Genomic DNA, 24,661 nt, shown 5'->3' with positions numbered 1-24,661 from the left:
GGTCATTTCCCTATACAGCTATCAACTTCAGGCACCTGTTTAGGATATCCACTGCCACACCTGAATTAGATGAAAGGAAAAATGACATTCTTCTCAGGTTGTTGTACAAATAAAGGGGGGGAGGGATAACCCCCATCTAAGTGACACTGAGCTCCTTGAAGGAAGGCGGAGAAACAAATGTAATAACAAAGTCAGTGGATGAGGCCCAGCTGGTGGTCCCTGCACAGGATAAAGTGCATAGTGCTAGGGTCTGTGGAAGGACCTTCTTGGTGATGGCTCCACAGAGGTGCAACTAGCTGCATAATTGTTTTCTTTTGGGAAACAGTTCAGTTCAGTCAACTGAAATTGAAATAACCCACTGCCTTCAGACTTTTGGGAAACAATTCAACTCTTCCTGGAGTGTTTTGGATGAGGAGAACTGTGACTATAGTAATTTGTGAATAGTTTAATGCCTGCTACTTTTATTGTGAGTTTTACTGAAATAATTGTTTTAGGTATTTGTGTTGTATGCTTTTTATTTTTGATTTTTATAATAAATTTACCAAAAAAGGAGAAAAAAGAAAAACAGAGAAGAACAAAAGAAATAAGTGTGTGAGAGAAACAAACAAACCATCAGCTCATATTAAAAATACAATAACCATCAATACATCCATCTTAATTTAAACATATACATTGATATATGCCATCCAAATGTACAGATAGGTATTCACACAAAGATTATATTTATAAGAAATGTGTTCGAATCAGCAAGGGTGGTAAGATCCTCAGACCATTGGGTAATAGCCAATGGATATTTATCCTTCCAGGCTTGAAGTACAAGTCTCTTAGTGACCATAAAGGCTTTGTTTTTCTGCCATTAATCCCCATGCTACAGGAATAGAGATGTGAAAGCATGGAGAAAAAAATTGGGGGAAAATTCTGATTTTTTTCCTGGTTTTTCCCTCCAGAAAAATTGGAGAAATGGAAAAAAATGTTGTTTTCAAATTTTTCCAGTTTCCCCCTGGCCTTCACATATCTATACAGGAATTTAAAATTACATAAACATCTGTGAATATCAAGGATTTCACCAATACAAAATAGATACAGGCAACAACTTCAGACCAAAAATAATATACAGTACTGCTGGACATGCTCACATCATATGCCTCAACAAGGCATTTGCAGCATTACACCACTAGCATCTATCCGTATTAGACAGCGCCTTCCTGTAAAGAGGTTGTGGAGTCCAATATACTTGAAACTTCAATTTTTGCTGGATCAATCTCAATTTTAAGTCCAAGGTAATGTTCCACATAGATTCTACAGCAGTTTTCTGTTGCTTAGGTTGTGTAGCACATTCTAATGCCCTATTCTACTCCTCTCTAAGCTCCTGAACTTCTACCTTACAAGAATTCAGTAAATATTTGTAAACAACAGTTATGGGTTTAGCTTGTAATGGAGATCCAATTATTCCCTCCAGGGAAGGTGCTGAAGCACTCAAAGCAGACATTCGAAGAATAGACACCAGTAGGTGTTGCAATTGAAAATATTGCCATTCGGTACTTATCAGTAAGTGATATTTAAACTGCAATATATGAGCATATGGATCAAATTGTAACTGCCAAGACATTATGCACCACAACTCTCTGGTCGCTAAAAAGAAAGGTAGTACAGGTTTTTTCCTTTTTATATACATAGACCCCAACACCAAACATCCAAAGAGGGGTGTTAAATAGGCGATCTCTAAAATTACCCAGGCTGGGGTATTATTAGAAAAAGAGACTTGCCAATTGTTTGTGCATGCTAGTAATTGTGTTCTTATTGCATTATTTTTATCTTGAAAACCGCCCTATGGCCTCTTGACATATAAAATAAATAATAGAAAATGTTTGACACTGTATTCTTAAGTGCTATCCTATATCAGTCCAGTATGACCGCTCCTTGCCAGGTAATACCTAACCATATAATGTGTGTTATATATAACTTATAGTGAGAGCTAAACTACGTGTCTTTGCAGGTTTTAAAAAATGTTAATATCAGCTGGGAGTAGCCTTTAATTATCAGAATTACAGAAAGCAGGGAGGGGAACCTGCTGAGGTCCTGTGGAAAACCCCTTCTCTGAAGCTGGTAATTGCCCATTGGCACTAGGAGGAATTCCCCCCCCCCCTTAATCCAGAGGAGGGATTTTCCTCCAGACGTCAGCAGGGGAGAAACAGTTAAATTTCCCCTCCCTGATTGGTCTCATTTCACTCATTAGAATCCCCCTCCACCTGATGCATGTTAAAAGCCTGCATGTTAAATGCAAAGATGGATTTGGACCTACCTTCAGTGGTATACTGTTTCAGCTCAGCATAGTACAAGGGACTGCATATACTTGTGTAGCATTTGTGTGCGCCCTAGGCACAAATGGGTCCACAGCTCCAGTATGAGAGTCTTCCTCTAACCTTACTGTTTTTTAAATAGCAAACAAGTAGTCTGACAAGGCTTTCCCCTGTTTGCACATCACTGCTGATCCATTTTAAACCTTTTGCTTAGTTATTCCTCCCCCAATTCCACCTTTCAAGGACAAAATGCTGCCCTTCTACTGTAGCACCATACAGATTTTGCAGGACTTTTTCCTTCTTCAAAGGGGAAGGAAAACATCTGGCTCTTACCTTTGATTTCCCATAGCAAGGCTATTTCCTGTCTCCAGTGCTAGCCTAGATGGGCCTTTAGCCCTATTTAGCAGAGATCTTTTTATGTTTTTAGATGCAGGAAGACTATTGTACTGGTTTCATTAATGAGGGGCTGGTGGGAGACTTGTGCAGAGACTAAAATGTGGGTTGCAGCCTACTTGGATGGATTCTGCATAGGATTGGATTTCCTGTCCTCAACGCCATTTCTTTTTCTCTTCCATGCCTATTTAGCGCACAGACTTGGCACAGTACATGTCCCAGCACCTGGGGGGGGGGCTTTGTACTTATAATGGTACGATAAGTTCTTGAAGAAACCATTACCAATCTACAGTAACTATGTAACAGTGTGATCTTATGCATGTCTACTCTGAAGTAAGTTCCATTGAGTTCAATGTGGCTTCCTCCCCCAGGTAGTGGACAGATGATTGCAGCCTGAAGATCATATAACAACAATCCGGTTATTGGATAGATTGTTTGACTGAACTGAGGAGACTTCGTTCAAATTTGTTATTATTTAGTTAGTTAGTTATATTTTTATTTTCCAGTTTCTACCCTGCCTCTAAGCCCATGCATGGCTGCTTCCAAATTATCAATTGCAATAAAAAAAGAAATGATTTTTTAAAAAAATCTAAATCAGAAATATAACTACAAAGCACATTTGGCAAGTCTCTATAGCTGCTCCTACCTCGCAGAGCTGTTACAATGCCAAGTGAGATTTTCAAATGCTTTTTTGAAGCTGTGGGCTGGCATGCCCATTGGTGCCAAATGTAAATACTTTGATTTGTTCTGAAGCAAAGCAGCCCATAATAGACTACTGCCTCAGCCTGTGCTGATTAAGCAGTTTTCCATAGTTTTCTTTTTCTTTCTCTCCTCTGTATTTACTTGCTTTTCTACCAAGATTTTATATATGCCTTTATGGTATTTTTCAAAGATACAATAACAAACCTTCCACAAAACAATATTGGGTCACACCTAGTAAGTATAGTTATGCAATCAATGGGGATGACAAAGTGAGTAACATCAAGGAACAGAGTAACCAGCCAAGGAACTTGCCAAAACCACCTATAGCAAAGAGTCCTGCCAAGATGAGGCTGGAGAGCTTGTCTGGCCAATGCTGTCTCCAGAGTTGATGAATGAGATAAATGGCAACCAGACAATCAAATGCATCCCTTAATTTTATATTATGGGTTCATTCTTTTTTCTTGAAATGCAGAGGTAGAACTGATCAATCACTAACCAAAGAAGTCCTATTTCCCTTTGCCAGCTCTTTATGTTCCAACTTCTGTGAGCCTTGGCTTACATCCATAAATGCCACATCCTCCATCGGGACCTGAAACCTCAGAACCTGCGCCTCAGTTGCCTCCGAGGGCAGCACCTATCCTGTGGAATTCCCTTCCATTAAATATTAGGCAGGCGCCATCTCTGCTATCTTTTCAGCACCTTTTGAAGACTTTCCTCTTTCAACAAGCCTTTTAGGTTGAGACCTACCGCAGTCTGCGTCTGTGTTAGAATTGCTTTTAATATTTTTTTTAATAACATCTTTTTAATTCTTTGTTTTAATGTATTTTAAGGTCTTCTTATGTTTTAAAGTGTTTTTAGCGTTTCTGTTTGCTCCTGCTGGGAGGAAGGGCAGGATATAAATCAAATAATAGTTAGCTGACTTTGGTAAGCCATCACAGTCAGTTAGACCTCTGGACATGGCTTCTATCAATAGCTAGGTTTCCCATCTTCGTGAATCCAAAGCCACCAGCATTTCCTTTTACTGAACTGTGAGGAAAATGAATTGAGGTTGTCTGTATTTAGACATAGTCCCTCTTCTCTATATATACAAAATAAACCAAGGATTAGTAAATTGTACATGTACGTGGATGAAAACAACTGACTTCAAATTAGAATTCTCTCCAGCTCCACAGACAACATATACCTGCCAAGTTGCCAGCATTTGAAAATGAAAATGTGCTTAGAGGGAGGGCCATAATTCATTGCCAGGGCTTTGCATACAGAAGATCACAGGTTTAGTCCCTGCTATCTCTTAACTGATCCTTCACAGGTTGAAGGTGATAAGAGAGGCCATGGAGAGATGCTGCCAATCAGAGCAGACAATACTGGTCTAACAGAGTAAAAGGCACCTTCATAATTGCAGTTTAAACTTACCAGGAAGCAAGTGTGCCACCTATGAGCCTTACTTCAAATAAATGTGTTTAGGATTTGGGTGTTAGACTCATCACATTTCCATGGATAGTTATTTATAGATCTATTCTTCTGCTCTGCTCTTTATTTGGAAAGTTTTATCAAACCCTTCAAGACTCTTGCAGATAACTTTTTTCTTTGTTTAAATAACCCTGCAATAGCTATGGAATTGTTGCAGGGGATCCATGCTAAAATGAAACAGTTTTGAATATTTGGGGAAATGTAATTTTTCTCCATGCAAGTGGATGAATTATAAGTACTTGTTGATGGTTGTATGAGTGTTGTGGGAATCTTATTAAATAGTGTCTGTGACATCACCTTGAGGGGCCATACAAGTCCCTTCCTCATGCCATTCTATAATTTTTTTAGAAGATAATTTTTAAAAAGTAACCCCTCTAAACACTAAATTTCTTATGAAGTTGTCATATAGCACACTTCCACACAGTTGCTATTTTCAGGTGAGATTCAATCACATACTGGCCAATTCAGGTGCACAAGTTGATTTGGAGGTCTCGTGCAACAAGCCTACTTTGCTAAAAGATTGAACTTGTTCTGATAAGGAAAGTGATAGGAAAATGCACTGGAAATTGTGGAATAACAATTGCTTGATGCAACATTGTCTAACCAGAAGGGAAGGCTGTGAATCTGTAGCTGGCATAATTATTTCCTCTCCCATTGGTGTCAATGGGTAGTAATTTTTTAAAAAATCAGAGGTGGGGGGGATGGGAAAAACCCTCCATCTTCTGTTCTGGCTTTGGAAGTTTGAGTGGTCACGACAGCCACATCTTCACTATACATTTAAAGCAGTATCATACCACTTTAAAGGGAGTGTAGTTTGAGAATTGTTAGGAGTCCCCATTCCCCCTCACAGAGCTACAATTCCAAGAGTGGTTTAACAATCAAACCTTCTTCCCAGGGAACTCTTGGGACCTGTACTCTGTGAAGGGAATAGAGGTCTTCTCACAACTCTCGGCACCCTTAACAGACAGGATTCTTTGGGAGAAGTCATGGCTGTTTAAAGTGGGATGCTGCTGCTTTCAATGTATAGTGCAGATAGGGGCTAAGAGAGAGGCTTCTGGGAGAGGAGCCAATTGGTCCCAGCTGAGCTGACAGCTGTGCTGTCTTATATTTCCCTCTGTTTTAGCCATGTAGAATGCCAATAGGTCATAGTTCTGGGAGAGGAGGACATGACCTTAGAGCAGGGTTTCTTCTGTAGAGATGAAGTTATCAAACGATAGGAAAGAACAAGCTATTCTCTCCCCCTCCCCATGCCTATTCTGCACCATTACTGCCACAGAGATTGTACTACTGATGTGGACCCCTGTTGGCGCTACAGTCAGCACTAAGGTTAAAATTTCCCCTTTTACATGCATGGAAATGCCCACAGAAAAACAGGAGGCTGAAATTAGATCATGCAAACATTACACATATATAGTGTTCATGCTGTTGCAATTATTTGTTTCAGTGGCATATGTTTGGCTGCATTTTCATAGCTGGCCCAGTATTTTGGATTTCCATCTTTGTACAGGGACACATATATTTCTGAAAATTGCATGAACATAAAAATCTACACTTGCAGGAAAGTAGTGTATAATAAATGTGATGCATTTAGCACCCTAAGAAAACTTGCTTCCCCACATACATAGGCCCTTAGACTCATTATACTGCTGTGGCAATTATGCACACTTTAAGACCCCTTCACAGAATATCCTTGTCTATTAAAATGACTTGGAACATCCAGAATGTTCAAGCTGTACCAAAATCTTGGGCACATATAGCCCTGATAATGAACCAATTAAGTGGCAGAAGGAGAATATAATCTAGTTTAATGCCCATGAAGCTTTTGGAGGTAAATCATCTTAAATCCAAATGCTCTGACTTAAACTGAATTCATGGGGGATTATGGCTGCTTTATTGACGTGAAAGAGCAACATTGTTAGCACATTGGGCTAAATAAGTGTAAGACATTGTGGATTTATATATTTGGCCATTAGGTTAAAGAATATTCAGGGTTGTATTTAACTAAGTCCTACTCAGAATAGACCCATTAAAATTAATGAACCTAAGTTAGTCTTGTCTACTAACTTCAGTGGGTGTACTCTGAGTAGGACTACCAGTGAATACCACCCTCAGAACCTAAAGAGTGTAAGGGACTTCCAAAAGCTGTCTGTATGTTGAAAGCCTCACATGGTTATCTGTATTAGAAATTCCTGTGAGATCATTTGCATCAAAAGGTGCAAAAGAGTTGTAATGGCTTATTGCTGCAGTTAATAGTCTCACAAGAAAACAGCACAATCCTAGCCATGTCTATTCAGAAGTAAGTTCTATTGAATTCAGTGAATCCAGTGTTTCCAGGTAGGGATGAGAGAGAAATTTGATTCAGACAAAGACAAGCCTACCTAATTCACACTTTATGAAACAATATATGAACCAAAACACAGCCATCCTTCGACATTCATACTTTTCCAGATTTTGCAGTGTTCTCCAGCCAAGTAATGTGAACAAAAATGCAGATAGTAGGGTAAAGTATGCATACAAATGCATCTATCAGTAAAAATACAAATAAAATATTAGTGACAATTACTTTGTTAAATGTGCATATTGGGCGGAATTGCATACAAAAAAGATTAGAAGAAATTCACTAAAATACTGGTGAATTTTCATGAAAATATAAAAAAAATCAGCAAACTGATGTGGAGAACCCAATTTAAGATTTAAAAATGAGAAACTGCAAGAAACTGAAATTGATGGATTTGCACATCCCTACTTCAAGGTAAGTGAGGTTAGGATTGAAGCCTAAACTAGGCAGAATTGCCTATTTGTTACAAACAGTGATATGGAACCATAATTTCGTGCATAATTTAAACTGACTATCCCCCGTCCCCATCCTGGCAGGTCTTGCTTGTGCTAATTCCCTCCCCAGTCAAATGTGCTCTTTGAGGTGATGGCACTGGGGTACCACCCTCCGGATGTGCTGATGGGAGCCACTGACTCTTCTTCTGATGTGGGTATCTGGTGAGAGCCAACTTTGGAGCATTTGAGATGCTGCAAATCAATCTGAGCATAGTTTTCCTCCCCTTTCAAGCATATACAGAATGCTGCAGGGTGCAATAAAAGAGCTTTTGGAGACAAGCATTATAAATCAATTGAGTTACATCAAAATTACATTTGGAACCATGATACAAGAAATAGCTTTCCTTGACTATCAAGGTCGACACATGACTGGGGTATATGGAAACTAGAGTTCCTGTTATTTTTCCTGATAATGCCAATTGTCCCATTTCTAGAGTATTTAACTTGAACTTGACTTGAGTCCCTGTTGGATGGAACATGGGGATCTTTCACACTGGTCCTAGTCATAGGGAACATATCTCTTCAGTTTTGAAACACTGGCTAGCAGTTCACTGGCTACTAGTTCATTTCCAAAAACAATGTATACAGCTGGTTCACATGTAGTGCTAACCCAAACATAGCTTAATGTGAGCATGTAAGCACAAGGGTTCCCCGAAAGTAATATGAGGCTGCTTTGTTAGTTGTTCTGCAATGTTTGTCCACCATCATTGCATTATTGCTGTCTGGAGGGGCACTCTTAAGATATAGTGCAACAAAAGTGGGACATTTAACTGCCTTGATACCATCATCATGAGTGCACCTTTAGATGCATGAGTTTGATCAGAAAAACTGTGTGCGGGGGGGGAGGGCTAGACATACTGGAGGCCGGGCCTGGCAACCAAGAGGTCTTCTGTATCTTTGAAAGTTGTGTAGGGGGAAGAAAGAATTCCACCTTGTGGTTTTTCTCATTACAGCGTTGCAAGAACACCTGCACTTGGCTGACTTTCTCTTCTCCTAAAGATACAGGATCAGTCTCAGGCCCTGAACCTGGCAACCCTACTAGAGAGCAACACATAGCAACACACATTAGCATTTTTTTCCTGGCACTTCTGAGGCAAAACAACAAAACAAAAAGGCTGACTTCACATGCTTGAAACAATGCCCACTTCTGCTCTGGATTAGTTCATGCCCTTTTTAGCTATTTAAGAGCTACAAAGACAGGCAGCCCCTTTCCTATACTGACTGGCATGGGGAGAGGGGCCATGATGGGGGAAGGCAGTGCCATTTTCTTGACTGAAATCACCTGCTCCCTACTGCCAGAAAGTGCTAATATAGTTACATTGTGCCTAGGAATAGGGGAGAGACTAGATTTGGTTCACATTTAAAGCTGGATCTGTCTAATTCACACTTTCCAAGACAATATGAGAACTAAAACACAGCCATCCAAAATTCACATATATTGAAATTTTGCCATGCAGATCTCCAACCAATCAATGTTTACAAAAATGCATGTGTTAGGGGGAAATGCGCATAAAACTAATATACTCGTGAAAATAACATACAAAAATGCATTAGGAAGAATTGCATGCAAAATGTGTACATTGGTCAAAACCACATACAAAAATGTGCTCATTAGGAGAGATTTGCACTAAAATGCTGATGAATTTTCATGAGGATTTTAAAAAAATCTCAAATTGCTGCATAACTCTGTTTAAGACTGGAAACATGAGAAACACAGAGGATTGACAGAACATTCCATCCCTAATTGTGCTAACAGCACTTTGGGTGGTGTGACTGGGAAAACAGAGTGGAGTGGGGGGGCTGGACGCCCCTGCTGTGATTCCCACTGCTCAAATCCAATCTGGCAACTCCCCCAGCTGTCTTTAATTTGAAAATGAAATTAGGGAGATCTAACAAACAGTTGTCTAAATCTGCTGCAACTTGGGATTGGTTTCAGTTGATGTGGCTTGATGTCGGTGGACAAAGTACTTGCAATGATGCAGCGAGCAACATGTCCTCTCGACCCTTGCCCTTCTTGGCTTATTGGATCCAGGGTGTGGTCAACACATCATTGCAGGAGGGAGTGGTTCCAACCACCCTGAAAGAGGCAGTGATCCGACCACTCCTGAAAAAGCCCATTGGTTTGTGACAACTACCGCCCTGCTGCAAATACCCCCTTCTTAGGGAAGGTGATTGAGAGGGTTGTGGCGCAGCAATTCCAACTACTCTTGGACGAAACAGATTATCTAGACCCATTCTAGTTTGGGTTCAGGCCTGGTTATGGGACTGAATCAGTGTTGGTCGCCCTGACGGATGACCTTTATCAGAAGGACAGGGGGAGTGCGACCCTGTTACTCCTACTTGATCTTTCAGTAGTTTTTGATACCATTGACCATGGTATCCTTCTGAACTGACTTGGTAAGATGGGTATTGGGGGCACAGTTTTACAGTGGTTCCAATCCTATCTCCAGGGTCGTTTTCAGAGAATAGCATTGGGTGATTGTCTTTCAGCCCCCTGGCAGTTGTGCTGTGGGGTGCCACAGGGTACCATCTTGTCCCCCATGCTGTTTAACATCTATATAAAGCCCTTGGGAACAGTCATCTGGAGATCTGGGGTGATGTGTCAGCAGTATGCTGATAATACCCAGCTCTATTTCTCTGTAACATCTGAATTGGGAGAGGCTGTGCAAGCCCTGGACCGGTGCCTGGACTTGGTGGTGGGCTGGATGAGGGCCAATAAACTGAGTCTCAATCCTAGCAAGATGGAAACACTGTGGGTTGGTGGTTCCTGAGGTCAGATAATTGGTTAGTTGCCTGCGTTGGATGGGGTTGTACTTCCTCTGAAAGAGCAGGTCCATAGTCTGGGGGTGCACCTGAATCCATCCTTGTCACTTGAGGCCCAGGTGTCCTCAGTGGCTAGGAGTTACTTTTACCAGCTTCGGCAGCGATTTCTGGACCTGGATAGGCTGGCCACTGTTATCCATGCACTGGTAACTTCCAGGGTGGATTACAGTAATGCACTCTATGTGGAATTACCCTTGTGGTTGGTCCAGAAGCTGCAGCTGGTGCAAAACGCAGCGGCGAGACTGTTCACTGGGGCAGGGTATCACCAATATGTCACCCCGCTGCTGAAAGATCTGCACTGGCTACCTATTAGCTACCGAACTAAGTTTGGTGTACAAAGCCCTATACAGCTTGGGACCAGGTCACCTGAAAGACTGTCTTATCCTTTATATACCCAGTCTATCACTGTGCCCTGCAGGTGAGGGCCTCCTGCAGATACCATCTTATCAGGAAGTCCGTTCCGCACAACATAGGAAATCAAAATTTACTGTAGTGGCACCTACCCTTTGGAATTCCTTCCCCTTAAATAACAGAGTGCCATCTCTGTTATCTTTTTGGCACCTACTGAAGACTTTCAACAAGCCTTTTAAGTAGAGAATTTATCCCAGTATGTGTCTGTGTCAGAATTGCTTTTTAATATGCTTTTAACCTTCTTTTAAAAGATCTTTTTAAAGCTTTTAAAAAAATGTTTTTAAAGATGTTTTGTTTTAATATATTTTAAAGTCTGTTTTTATGATGTTTTAAAGTATTTTTAGTGCTTTTGTTTGCTGCCCTGGGCTCCTACTGGGAGGAAGGGCAAGATATAAATCTAAATAATAATAAGAATACTCAGGGTAATGGGTATGTTTTGAAAAACATTTTGCTTTCAATAGAAAATGTGCTTGAGAATGTACATGGTGTTCTCTTTCATCTAGATATGGACTACACATATTTATCTATGTATTTAATATCTGTATTGTGAGACTGACTGAATGAAGAGAATATCACTTTTCTTCAGGGGTGCAGGCTGCATGTTAGTTGAGATGCTTCCGTGTGAGCTGCTGTTTCCAGGGATTTGCAACACCTTTGAACAGCTGGAGAAGATCTGGTTGGTAGGTATAATGATACATTTGGGAAACTGAAACAAAAATAATTAGCATCTTAAAAGGGTCAGCTTCTATCAATATAATATATCTGTCTGTCTATCTAGTATGTCACGCTGGTGAACACAGCAGAAAAAGATAATTTGATTGAAAGCCTCAGTCCAAATGTGTTAAGTTTAAGGTTGCATCCAATAGGCTAATGTATATTTAGCAATTTCCCGGCAAACAGTCAGATAAATCAAAGTGACTTCCCTTTGATGTCTCTTGTCTCATCAAAAATTTAAAACCAATTAAACTGATAGCAGGTGGAAGGAGGCACACAAACATGGAGTTGCCTCACTTTGTGTTCCCTCTTGTTCAATTCTTATTTCTCTGTATCATGTAGAACAGTGTCCTTTTTTTTCTGAAAAGCATCTAAGGTTGCAGTCCAGTGGTGGGGTGGGAGTGAAAATGCAGGCCAATTGCTCCACCACATCCAAAGTCCTGCAAGCTTATGACATTTGTGTGTATGCAGCTTTTTTCTTCTTTTCCCTCCTTTTTGTTCTGGCATAGTTTGAAGCCCTATTTATGGGTATGTAAGTGGAACAAGTTAACTTTGGATGCTGTGGATCCAAGGCCAATATGCACACAGAAACTCAGTAGGGAGGACAAGGGGACAACACTAGTGTCAGTTGACTGTGCCTATCATTGGCTCTGGCTCTGCTTATTGTCTGGGCTGCCTCCATTCCACCCCACCAGTCTCAATGGGGGCCAGCCACCATTGCCTAACTTATGGAACTCCAACCCCAGCGAGGTGCTGTTGAGCTCCAGATTCCCCAGGAGGAGCAGGGACGGGAGTTGGTCGAGCCCCAGCTTCCCCAGATAGATCAGGGAGAGGAGCCAGAGGTGGATGAGGTTTTCAAGGGCATTGAGGGAGGGGGTGTAGTCAACAGCCCACCAGTTCCCATGGACAGTCCTCCCGCCAATGCAGAGCTCGCTCCACCTACAAGCGCCCCAACAGAGCCGTTGGAGGATGACCTCTTGCGCACGCCAACTCCACCCCCCAGGACTCCCCACCTGGCACTTCAAATGTTTCCCCACCAGTGGGTTCTCCACCCCCTGAACCAAGCCAGCACCTAGCTACCCCGTACTGTCAGATGAGCAGGTGGAGGCTTGCCCCCCCCTCGCCCCATGCGAGACGCCGCAAGAAGTGGGTCGGCTAGAAGGTGGAACTTCGACAGAGTCAGGGATCATGAGTGAATACCTTTCCTACTTAAGGCGGCGCCCCCCGACTGGGGTGCTGAGTCAACTCTCCACATGCTACAGAGCATGCTTAGGTAGCTTAGATAGGGTCAGTAGTGAGTCAGCTTAGATAGGTCTATGAAGCGTACAGCTTTTAGTGTAACCGTTACTCTAATAAGAAGAATCAATTCCAGTCTCGTCTCCGTCTCGTCTCTCGGACTCTGGGCAGGACAGGCGCGTCTGGCACCTTCACAATACAGTTTTCATTGTATACTGAAGTTGCACTTCTTTACTCTGGCCTTTGGCACTTGATATGTATATTTTTAGTACCAAACCTATTCTTGTGATTGTAATTTGTTTTAAAGTGTTTTTAATGTTGTATTTTGTGACCCAACTTGGGACCTTAGGGTGAAGGGCAGGTTGGAAAAGTTACTTTTTTGAACTACAACTCCCATCAGCCCCAGCCAGCACGGCCACTGGATTGGGCTGATGGGAGTTGTAGTTCAAAAAAGTAACTTTTCCAAGCTCTAGTAGATGATGATAATAACAATAACAGATGTCTGGAGCAGCACCTAATTGTGCATGTAGTTCCCCACCCAGGTAGTGATACGCAGATGGAAGTCTGCTCCCGTGCACACAGTGTTCCTAGATAGATCATAACTAACTAATTCAGACAGGAAGAAATTTATATGGCCAGTGCCATGAGAGGCACGTCTCCCATACCTCTGACATTCAGTGTCTGGGTTTGTTCCGCTATTGACCTACAATTTAAATAAAAATCCTGTAATCTGAATAAGCCTCTTCCCTCCCAATCTTTGCACTAATTGTACTTTTCTTTACTATAAAAGGAAGGGCTAGTGGAAGAAATGGGAAAACAAGCTAGCACAAACGCCTTCCAATTCATAAAAATTCTTCTTGTAAATTGATGTCCTGAATAGAATGGTCTGAATCCTGACTTTTGAATCCATTGGGGCTTTGCCTTGTGCAGGAATTATAAATTCCTATAAAAGTATGGAATTATAAATCCACTGGGAGGTGGGGGGATCCATGCCTCCTAGTTTTTTTGGTGTGTTTTTTGCGAACTCCGCATTTCAAAATGTATCAGGATAAAAAAGGTGATAGGATACATATTAATAGATCATTACTATTTTCTAAGCATACTTTTAAAAAATAGAGCTGGACTGAATCCTGACTTTTGAATCCATTTGTGCTTTGCCTTGTGAAGTGGTCAAAGTTCATGCACCAAGAAGTGGGTGGGAAGATCCATATCTCTTTTTTTTTTTAGCAAACTCCGAATTTCAAAAGCTAAAAAGCTAAAAAAAAAAGATGGGCTACATAGTGTATATTAATAAAACCCGTAGTGTTTTGTAAGCATACTTTTAAAAAGCTATGTAGCAGCTGCAATTCCAAAGAGTAACAGGACAGAAGCATCTCTCACTCAGCAAGTAAAAAAAATTTGCTTTTGGAGGTAACTCATTTTTATTGGCATGGGCTTGTTTGCTGGAGGGTAGAGACCTAAGGTGGACTCAGACCACCTAATCAAGATACAGTGTTCTTGAGGCCCAGAATGCCTTTGAATTGTGCCCCGAATGGTTTTTTTGAACACCTGTCAGAAGATTCGTTTACATCTATTCCTTTTCATCTCAAAACATCAGGGGTCCCTATCGCAGCCAGCGTACAGCTTCTGAATACCTATCATTTGGGGAAGCTACTACTGTCAAGAGTCACTCATCAATGCCATCCTGGTCTCTAGGGGAGCATGTTAGGTGTAAATAAGACTGTACAGTGATCCTGACTGTTGCCGATACATTTTAAATGGCATCTGTCTTTGGAGTCACTCAAGCACATTTGTATTCCTGGCTATCATAAGTTAACCTTGTCAGGCTCCTTTTCAGGAATGTGTCTGAGATTAGAATCTAGTCTGTATCCTTGTGTTTGGAAGATACGTTGTTTTTTATCTCTTGCTTTATACAGGTACTGAGAGTCCCAACAGAGGAAACTTGGCCAGGAGTTTCCAAGCTTCGCCTCTATAAGCCAGGTGTGATCTCACTTCAGATGGCACATATACCAGAAATGCTATTTGAAACGCCTTTTCATATGAGCAAAATCCATGGTTGAATCCTAAAGTTAATAGAACTTTTAAGAGCTTTTGGGTCATCCGTAAAGCAGTTCAAGGTTAAACAAGAACAAGAGAGAGGTTATAAAATGCTATGAACTATAAATAATACTGCTAAAGGCCTAAGGCTTCATCTACAGCCAATCACTGATTCTTTCCTCAGGCTTTCCCCCTTCAGGATATTCCATCTGGACACCTTCTCTTTTCTACATTCCGATGATATTTCTATCCTGTCTTTCTAACAGGGGCAGCCCATCCATATTAGATGAACTAGGTGGTCGCCTAGAGTCGCCATGTTAAGGGGTGTGTGCCAAATTTGGGGGGGGGAATACAAATGTAAAAAATACAAATAAAATAACAAATGTGCCTTTATTCTAATTCTGTGTAGCATGAATGAGATCGGTCTGTCAGTGCAAACATTTCTGCTTGCCTGACAGAGTGATATCTTCTGTGGTTTGCTGTTGGGGGGGCATAAGGGGAGGAGAGGAGGAAAGCCATGTTCCACTAGCAGGAATCCTTGCAATGACTTCTGATAGCAGGAAGGTTAGTTGAATCTGTCATTATTTCAATTCCCGTGCTTGTTCCTTCTTGGCGATCACTCATGACCGAGTAAGATTGTCTTCCAAAATAAAGTCTTTAACAAAGGATCCGTATGAATCAGTATCCACCGCCGATGTACCAGTTCATGACTAGGGGCTTCTGGATTTCACAGTTCTGCCCCCGTCATCATTCACCAATCGCCATGAGACTTTTGATATGGAAGACGCCTGTGCGTGAATTTGTTTTACATGGGGAGATCGGTGCACCACGATCAATGCACAATCTTGACAGAAAAAGGCTTTGATCCAATGGCATGGGTACCACGACGATTGGAAGTCCTTTATCTGCTGCAGCCTTCATCCGCCTTCACAGTCGTAACATACACATTGTTATCCTCCGTCTGTTCTGCCATGGAGGACATTCTTGGATCATTCTTTGTCTGGTTCCTCTCCCTTGACCTTACTGCCATGGGTGACTCTGCTGGGGGTACATGACTCCTGATGGCATCGCTCATAGGGTTCATTGGAACGTGCAAGCCCGCTCACCGCTACAAGGTGACGATCCAGCAAGGGGAGTGATTGTACATGTGAAATATGAATCATAATAAATAAGGTGGTCCAAAAAAAGAAAAGCAACCATGTTAACCAGGGCCTTTTTAAGCGGGACACACAGGGCAATTGCCCCAAACCTCACACATGGAGGGGGCCACATAATGTTGGCATTGCTACATGGTTGCCAACTTCTATCTTTCAGAATCCCACTAACGAGCACCACAAACCTCATTAAAAAAAGGCACAACACAAACAACTGGTGGTCAAGTCCTTTTGTCATGACAGCATGAGCAAGATGGTTGCAGCCACAGGCAAGGCTAATAGGAGCAACCCAGCCCAACCATAGTAAGGCATTTAAATATATATATATATATTTATACCCCCCTTTTTTCCTCCAAGGAACCCAAAGCAACTTACATGATCCTCCTCCAACCTCACAACAACCTGTGAGGTAGGTTAGGCTGAGAGTCAGTGACTGGCCCAAGTCACCCAGCGAGCTTCATGGCTGAGCAGGGACTAGAACTTGGATTTTTCCAGTCCAACACTCTAATCACTACACCACACTGACCTCACGTACACTACAGGGCCAGGGTCCTCAATGCAGTGTTTGCTAAAGGCACCAGTGTGCTCACAGGGACCTACCAGAATCGAGGACTCCAGGGTCTGCTCCCTTCGGGGCACAATTATAAATTATTATGGCCACCAGCTTTTCTTAACTCTCACTGGCACCATTTTCTTAGGCCCTCTACCATTATAATTGGCCACAGAATCCATTAAAACTGTTCCCTTCTCCAAGGAGAACACTGAGAGAACAGTTCTAATTGGACAGGACCAGCAGAGAGAACAGAGGGAATAGTCCTAACTGGACACTCTCAGCAGCAGGAGAGCATGTGGGAATTTCCCAGGAGAGGAGTGGAGACACCAAGAGAGCAGCAGCTGTGCCTTTGCATCAGTAGAAGAAGGAAATGTAGTTACTGTGGGCAAAGAAAAATATTGAGGGTGTGGGCCAGGGGCTAGGGAAGAAGAAAAAATGGAGGGCCCAGGGCCTGTGTGAGAGGGGAAGGGTATGGGCAGTGGTGTATTTTATTTAGAGGTGGTTTGGGGAAATGACTTGCTTTCTGTGAAATGGATGTTACATTGGAACAGAGGCCTGTGGTTTCAAAGGAGTGGTTTTCTGTTTGGGGGCTCATGTCCCACTTCAGCCTTTTACTACGGTTCTTGGGCAAGTTACTTTTATTAAGGCCTTCTGTGAAATTAATAGTTTGCTTGTCATGGGCTCTGCAGAGTGGTCCTGGAGTGATGATGACGATGAAGAAGAAGCTACAGAATGGGAGCTGGGGGAAGGTCCTAGCAACTTACAACCAGGAAGTACTGAGACAGTAGGCTTCAGTACTTTTGATAGCGACAGCTCCTTCACCTTAGCTCCATTTACAACAGAGGGAACGCTGGCTGATCAGGACCCAGTCCCTTCTTCTCCCCTCCACTCCCCGCTCCTCCCAAGTTGCTGCTGCCGCACACACCTCCTTTAGAGGAGGAGGATCTCAATGAAGTGTCACCGCACCCCCATTGCCCCAGACCCATAGACAACGGTGACGGCAGGCTCAGCTGGCTCCTACTCTCCAACTGAGGAGGAGCGCTTGCATGCGCACACATTCCTGATCTGTGACACCTTCCTCACGCAAGTAAAAAGAGTCTGCCCAAACCTACTTAAGGGTTGTATGGGGGTGTCTAATTGCTGTGACAACATCTTGCTTTGGGTAGTCCTGCCTTGTTATGCTGTGTAGAGATGCAGAATCTTGTGAGCCCTGTAAGCTGATCCGTGAAGTGCTCTAAATTGAAGTTTTAAATTAGACATACTGGAGAAAAGTACACCAGGAAGTCTGAGACTGATTCCAGTGGACTTGGTCAGGACAGTATTTTCACACCCCCATGGTAGCCATGTTGTGACTGGCCCTGCCAGGCCCGGTGCCAGCGGGTGGTCCGGTCGGGCACTGGCCTGCCATTAGCTGAGGGCCCCTGCATCTGGGAGAGTGGAGCTCCCATGTTGTGGTCCTCGCCAGCACTGGGTTACAGGCCGCGACCAGATGGTTGCATGGATTGCGGTGCTGGAGCTCTGCTCTCCCTGCCAACATCACCCCCGCGCGTGTGTGCAGCCGGCAGGTACTTAAATATGCGTGGTTGCTTCACCTTGTGTGTCAGTGTGTATGCATGCAATTACCCAAGATAGCAGGCATCTGCGCTGATGTTCAAGGTGATGCATCCTGTGTATTTAAGTGTGGGTGGGTACATGTGTGTGCAGGCCCTGCTGCAGGCTGGTGCCCAAGGGCCCATGACAAGCTGGTGCTGGCCCTGGGCCCTGCCCTGCCTATGGCAGCCCTTTTGTGGCAGGGTCTGTGGCACTTTCTCAAAATTCCACATCTGCTCATGGGCCCAAAAAGGTGGAGATCCCACACATAGTTAATTGACTTAAATTTTGCTTTTACTTCTTTACACAGCTCATTGTTAAACTATGGAATTCACTCCCTCAAGAGGCAGTGATGGTCACCAACTTGGATGGCTTTAAAAGATTAGATAAATTCATGGAGATAAGGCAATCAATGGCTACTAGCTATGATGGCTGTGCTCTACCACCACCATGCTTCTGAAAACAAGATGCTGGTAGCCTGCTTGTGCACTTCCCATTAGGGCATCTGGTTGGCCACTGTGACAACAGGATGCTGGTCTAGATGATCCAGCCGGTACTTCTTATGATCTTATGTTTACTGTTTTAAGGGCATATATAGAATTCAGCTAGCCTTCATTCCCTCTACAAATGTGTGCCTTGAAGAGAGACTGTTGATTAATACTGAAGAAGTAATGGAGTTTGTTTGTGAAAATAAACTCAACAGTTTTCCACATGTTTTCAAAGCTCTACGGATTCTTTTAACTTTGCCAGTTTCCTTAGCTAGTGGGGAACGTAGCTTCTCAAAATTGATAAACACGTATCTGTGTTCAGTATTGGTGCAAGAGAGACTTGTTGGTTTTGCCATAATGTCAATAGAACATGAAATAGCTGTAGAACCGTATCTAAAAGAACTAGTGACTGGATTTTCAAAACTTAAAGCAAGAAAAAGCATGTTTTAAGAGGGCAGAGTGTTTTTGATTTGAAGTATTTTGTAATTACAGGTTACAGTTCTTTGGAGAGCATTCTTTCTATATTGTATGTGGTGGTAAGGGCAGTTAAAGCAGGATGGTGTAATGGATGATTTTGGATTTGTAATAATAAAAATTATAATTAACATTTTAATGCATTTTTGTTTGAAATTGGACTAAAATATCATCTAGCTATTCTGTACAAATCTATTCTGAAAATTTCGTGTCTCTATTTTATTTGATCTCAGAAATATTGGTTGGACAGACGCATGGATGGACAAACTGAATTGTTATGCCTCTGTTAAAATAAATACACTCGAACCAATTAAATGGAATTTAGGGGTAAAATGTTTCCCAGCTTACCCAAAACTTCAGCCTAGATCTGCCCTTGGGTTTTGGGGGTGGGGGCACTGATTGCACGGTTCACCTAGGGCACCAGCTGCAGACAGCTCATTTAGGGCCGCCTTTGCTCCCTAAGGCCACATCCACATCATATATTTAAAGCCTTATTATACCACTTTAATAGTCATGGCTTCCTCCAAAGAATCCTAGGAACTGTAGTTTGTTAAGGGTGCTGAGAGGTGTTAAGAGACCCCTATTCCCCTCAAAGAGTTACACTTTCCAGAGTGGTCCCCTTTCCCAGGAAACTCTGGGAATTGCAGCTCTGTGAGGGGAATCAGGGTCTCCTCTCAGCACCCTTAACCAGCTGCAGTTCCCAGGATTCTTTGGGGGAAGGCATGGGTGGAATTCAGTGTAGTGCTATGTCTCTCAATCTGTTAGCACAAGGATTTCTCCTTGTGCAATGGAACGTTCTCCCCCTCTCCTCCCCCTGCACACCCCCTAAATCTGCTCTAAGGCCATCCTCTCAGCCCTATGCAGCAGATTTGGGAAGGTTGCAGGACAAGTGTGAGGGGAGGGGGGAGTCCTGTTGTGCAAGTGAAAATCCTTGCACTGACTGGATATGGTAGTTGAATACCACTAGTACGATAGTGCTTCAAATATATAGTGCTGATGTGGCCTGAGTCTCATGGCTTTCTTTGCCCCTCTCAGCTTCTCCCCTCTGACCTTCTCCTTAATCATGTGTCTGACTCTCTTTTCTGCTCCCCTTTTCTAAGCCTTCTGTTTCTGTTCGCCTTTGGACTCCTCTCTGACTCACTCCCCCTTGTTCTCCTTGTTCTCCTAGCTCCACTGGCGGGGCTTGTTGTTCAAACAACATCTTTCTCCTCAAAGCCCGTGTGCTGTTTCCCTGAAGCCTCCTTCTCCCTCCACTTCCTCAGGGTCCTTCTGATCCTCAGTCTGCTCTGTTATCTTCCTTCAGCAATCTCCCCTTGGGGCTACATGTTCCTAAGCTCACTTCTGTCGCTCACTCTTGCCTTTCCCTTTCCCACTCAGAACAACAGGCCTTCGGGTGAATTGCCATGTGGTGGCAGTGTGGGCTAGGGAAGCACCAGCAGGCTTGATACACTGTTGTCTGCGGCTGCCCCTTCTATCAGCCATTCAGTCCTTGTGCTAGACACTGTACATGCGCGTCACAAACACAAAGTCCTTCCTCTGCAGATTCTGCCAGAAGGTGATAGGTGGAGGCAATGGATTGAATAGTGGTATGATCTCTGAATAGCGGCAAGATCAGCAGAGATCATGGTGTATACTAGCTGATGATGTTTGTCAACTTTAAGCACATGGATAACATGTATAAATTGTCTTTGATCCTATAGAACAGGTGATAGTTATATGGTCCAACCTTTCTGGAGACGGGTTGAAAGGTCCCCTAAACCCTTCTATCTCTGATTTTGAATTAGGCAAGGTGAGAAGTGTGTGTGCAAGAGAGATGTAGGGAGGGAGGGAGAGTGCACAGCCACACATGTGGTTTCTAAAGCAAGGTTCTTTTATTCCCATGCAGTCTGGGTGAGAATTCTGTGTCCTGAACTTCAAAGGGCCAGTTGTCTCTTATTTTGACGTGGGCAGATTGAGAAGTATGCTTTGAAAAGCAGGCTTGCTTTCTCCTTTCCTTTCCTCCCCCCCCCTTTTGTTTAATGTTTTCTCATGGGATATCTTTCATCGCAGTATACCCAAGTGTCAGAGAGGGGGGAAGGGGGTGGAATGATCAACACCAATTCTCAACCTCTCAGCAGGATCATTCTCTTGGAAAAAGAATATTAAAGTGAAATATTAAAAACCCTGAAATGTGAAATCCATCCATCTGTACATTGGCCAATGTTTCTTGATTGCACTTGGAGGGCTGAGGAAGGGGCAAGATCTGTTTGAAAACCAAAAGAAGTGAGAATGGTGTTGGTGCAGGGGCGGGAGGGGGGGGATGCTTTCAGCCAGAGGCTTACAGGTTTAGCAGAGCATAGTAACATTCTTCAAAGAAGTGGGTGTTGCTCTGCGACTTGCTCCAAAATCCCCTTTTTTTGGCTCCAGTGCTTGAAAACTAAACATCTCTTATTTTCACATGCTAGCCATGATTGGCTAAACAATAACTTGAACTTGCATTGTAAAGGTCTGGAATTTTTCACACAATTAGCCAAGTCTCATTAATCAAACTGGCGTGAAATGAGAATGTGTCGCCTTCCTCTACAGACTAGGGGTTTGTTGTGTCCCATCCCCATGGAATAACCTGGGGTGTTGGGGAAGTAAGTTTGCTGGCAAGGGTAGCTGTATTCCACTTACACCACTGTGAAAAACATTTGGGGAAGACACGCCTTCTGGCATTGGAAAGAGAGAGTGCATAGCCTTCAAAGAACTTAAATGTCTTCTCTTTTCTTTTTTTGTAAGCAAAATATTCACAAATGGCGGGGACCCTGCTGTGGAGAAGGCAGTGGAGAAGGTTTGCTCATATTCATCAGCTCTTTTTAAAAAAGAGGCCTTGATAAGTGCTACAGAAGGGAATGACTAGCTTCTAATATGAAATGTATGGATAAGCAAGGGTGAGGCCACAAAATGTTGTGGTTCTGACAGGCATGACTTGTGTCGCTGTTTGCTACGGATGCCATATATGCACCTGTTACACTGCTGTGTTCATATTCCATATGGTACTGGGAACAGTATTGCACTTGCTAGAATTTGGGTAAATCATCCTATTATAGCAGTGAGAAACTGTTGTGATTTCTGAGCACGGTGGAAAGGCAGTGTTGATGAAAGATCTCTGGGTCCTGTACAACAAAGGTGTGACAGATGCCCACTTGTTGTTCTTTAAACAGGGATGGAGAGCCTCTGGCCCTCCAGATGTTGCTAGACTACAACTCTTGTCATCCCTGGCCATTGGCCATGCTGGCTGGGGCTGATGGGAGCTGAAGTCCAACAACATCAGGAGGCTCTCAGGTTCCCCCCTGCCCATTCTAGATACTTCCTATTGCTAGGAAAGGTTGAGTTGTAAAAATGTTGCAATGCTCCCTTTGAGAAATCAGATTGCCATCACAAGTATGAAGCAAGTAGCATGATGCATAATGTTTTACAACAGAAACAGTTGCACAGGAGACAGGAGACGGTCACTCTTCTAGCCTTGTCGATGCCTCCTCCTCCTACTGTCATGGCGCTTTTGGTTATGGTTATCAGGACATCCCTCTCATGTTCCACCTGAATCTAGAGTCTTAGCTGTTACTACGTATTGAGTCAGCTCCTGTGATGCTCATATAGTAACTATACAGTCGGACACAAAGCCTGTCATGACTCTGGAGTTGGATTCCTCCTCTTTGGGATGAGGATGAGGACTCGGAAGCAGAAGTGGAAGGGCACATTGGGCCTGCCTCAGATGGACATTCCTCCGATAATCAATTGGTGTCTGTGTTCTGGCCTAAAGATGTAGCCTTGTTGTCATCAGAGGACTCCATCACAGAGACACAGTGAGACCAGATTCAGTCTCGGTTTGATGCTTGCTTTAAGCAACGTCAGAGCTGTGCTGTCCTATAGCTAAGGCCACTGGCCACCTTGTGGCAAAGCCAGTCAAAGAATCTGGCTGCCATATCACACAACAGGCCTATCTAGTCCAGCATCCTGTTCTCATGGTGCCAACCAGATGACTAAAGGAAGCCCATAAGTGGGACCTGAGCACAATAGCACTCTCCCCATACTTATTATTCCCAGCATCTGATGTACAGAGACTGGTATGGTGCTGTCTCAGAGCTGACAAACAAGAGGCACTACAGCAAGAATGGGGAACCCTTTTTCTGTTGAGGGCCACATTTCCTCATGGTAATCAGTTGGGGGTCTTATGCCAGCAGAGAGTCAACACAGAGTGAATGATGGACTGTGACAAAGGTGTTTTGGATTAGCTAACCCAGATTTATTTATTTATTTATTTATTGCATTTGTATACCGCCCCATAGCTGAAGCTTTCTGGGCGGTTTACAACAATTAAAAACATTAAAAACAAATATACAAATTTAAAACATTTTTAAAAAGCAATTTAAAAACACATGCTAAAATGTCTGGGAGAAGAGAAAAAAATGATGACTGCTCTGCTTCAATTTATGCATGGCTACCTCACATTATTTATTGCCTAGATCATATGCCGGTCTTCTCAGAAGTAAGTACTACTACATTTAATGGGACTGCCCTCAAATAAATATATAGAGGATTTTTTTTTAAGTACACAAGAATGATATATCTACTATTCTGGAAAGCAAGTAAAAGTAATTCCTTTCTCACTATAGTGTAACTCTCTCTCTTTCACACACACACACACACACACACACACACACACACACACACACACACACACACACACAGAGCCCGTTCCAGTTGCTCTGAAACTATTTGGAAAGAGAGGGAAATAAAATAAAAAGATAAGAAAAATCAGCAACAGGAAGGAAGACACTGACAAAATGGAAGAATGGAGCAGCTTCAGGAGGCATCAGAGGCCGCATAAAATGAAGTTGGGAACCACAGGTTGCCTACCTGTGTTGTAAATTCACAACTGAGTGCACAGGCAAGAGTTGTTATATGGTGGAGAAGCAGGCACTCCTCCCTGCCACTACTACACAGATAATATTACATGTGACAGGGGAGTTCCAAGCTAGTCCTGATGCTAGACTCACCTGATCCTCACCTTTTAAGGAAGAAGCAGCTTGTGAATTGGGCACAACATGGTAGTCAAGTGACCTTATCTGCATAATTGAGGGTAACATGTCCACTACTTAATGACATGAAGACTTTTCCAGTTTGATGTGTGTATAAATCTGGCTAGTGAATATCACTCTTGGTTTAATTTATTCACAACTCCTGCATTCCAGAGCCATGTTATTAGTGGAGTTCCTTCACAGCTGCATTGTACACTTGATGTACAATTGAGGTACAAAAAAATGTACACTTGAATGTGATATAACTAATGTGCCGTGTTCACAGTATGGAGAGCATTATGCTCTGAAGGCTCTGAAGAACAAGACTCTGAATGCTAAGAGTAATATATATATGCATGATTTAAGATTTGATTCTGTGCTTTTGCTCCCACCACTCACATTTAGTCACCACTTGACATCCTCAATCATCCTTTATGTTGCT

The 24,661-nt window shown here is 42.8% G+C and overlaps 1 protein-coding gene across 1 annotated transcript in view; it reads left to right on the top strand.

Annotated features, from left to right (window-relative positions):
- The window catches only part of CDK15 (cyclin dependent kinase 15), an 84,255-nt gene that overhangs the window by 5,579 nt on the left and 54,015 nt on the right, over positions 1–24,661 (top strand). The window contains 7 exon segments of the mRNA XM_061607508.1: positions 2,886–2,929; positions 3,897–4,036; positions 4,311–4,319; positions 7,740–7,778; positions 7,781–7,859; positions 11,518–11,611; positions 14,798–14,861. Of these exon segments, the coding sequence (XP_061463492.1) occupies positions 2,886–2,929; positions 3,897–4,036; positions 4,311–4,319; positions 7,740–7,778; positions 7,781–7,859; positions 11,518–11,611; positions 14,798–14,861 (469 nt within the window).

This window comes from Rhineura floridana, chromosome 2 (genome assembly GCF_030035675.1).
Source record: "Rhineura floridana isolate rRhiFlo1 chromosome 2, rRhiFlo1.hap2, whole genome shotgun sequence".
NCBI classification, from domain to species: Eukaryota; Metazoa; Chordata; class Lepidosauria; order Squamata; family Rhineuridae; genus Rhineura; species Rhineura floridana.
Note: the sequence above shows the minus strand (reverse complement) of the source record. Positions and strands in the feature narration are given on the sequence as shown.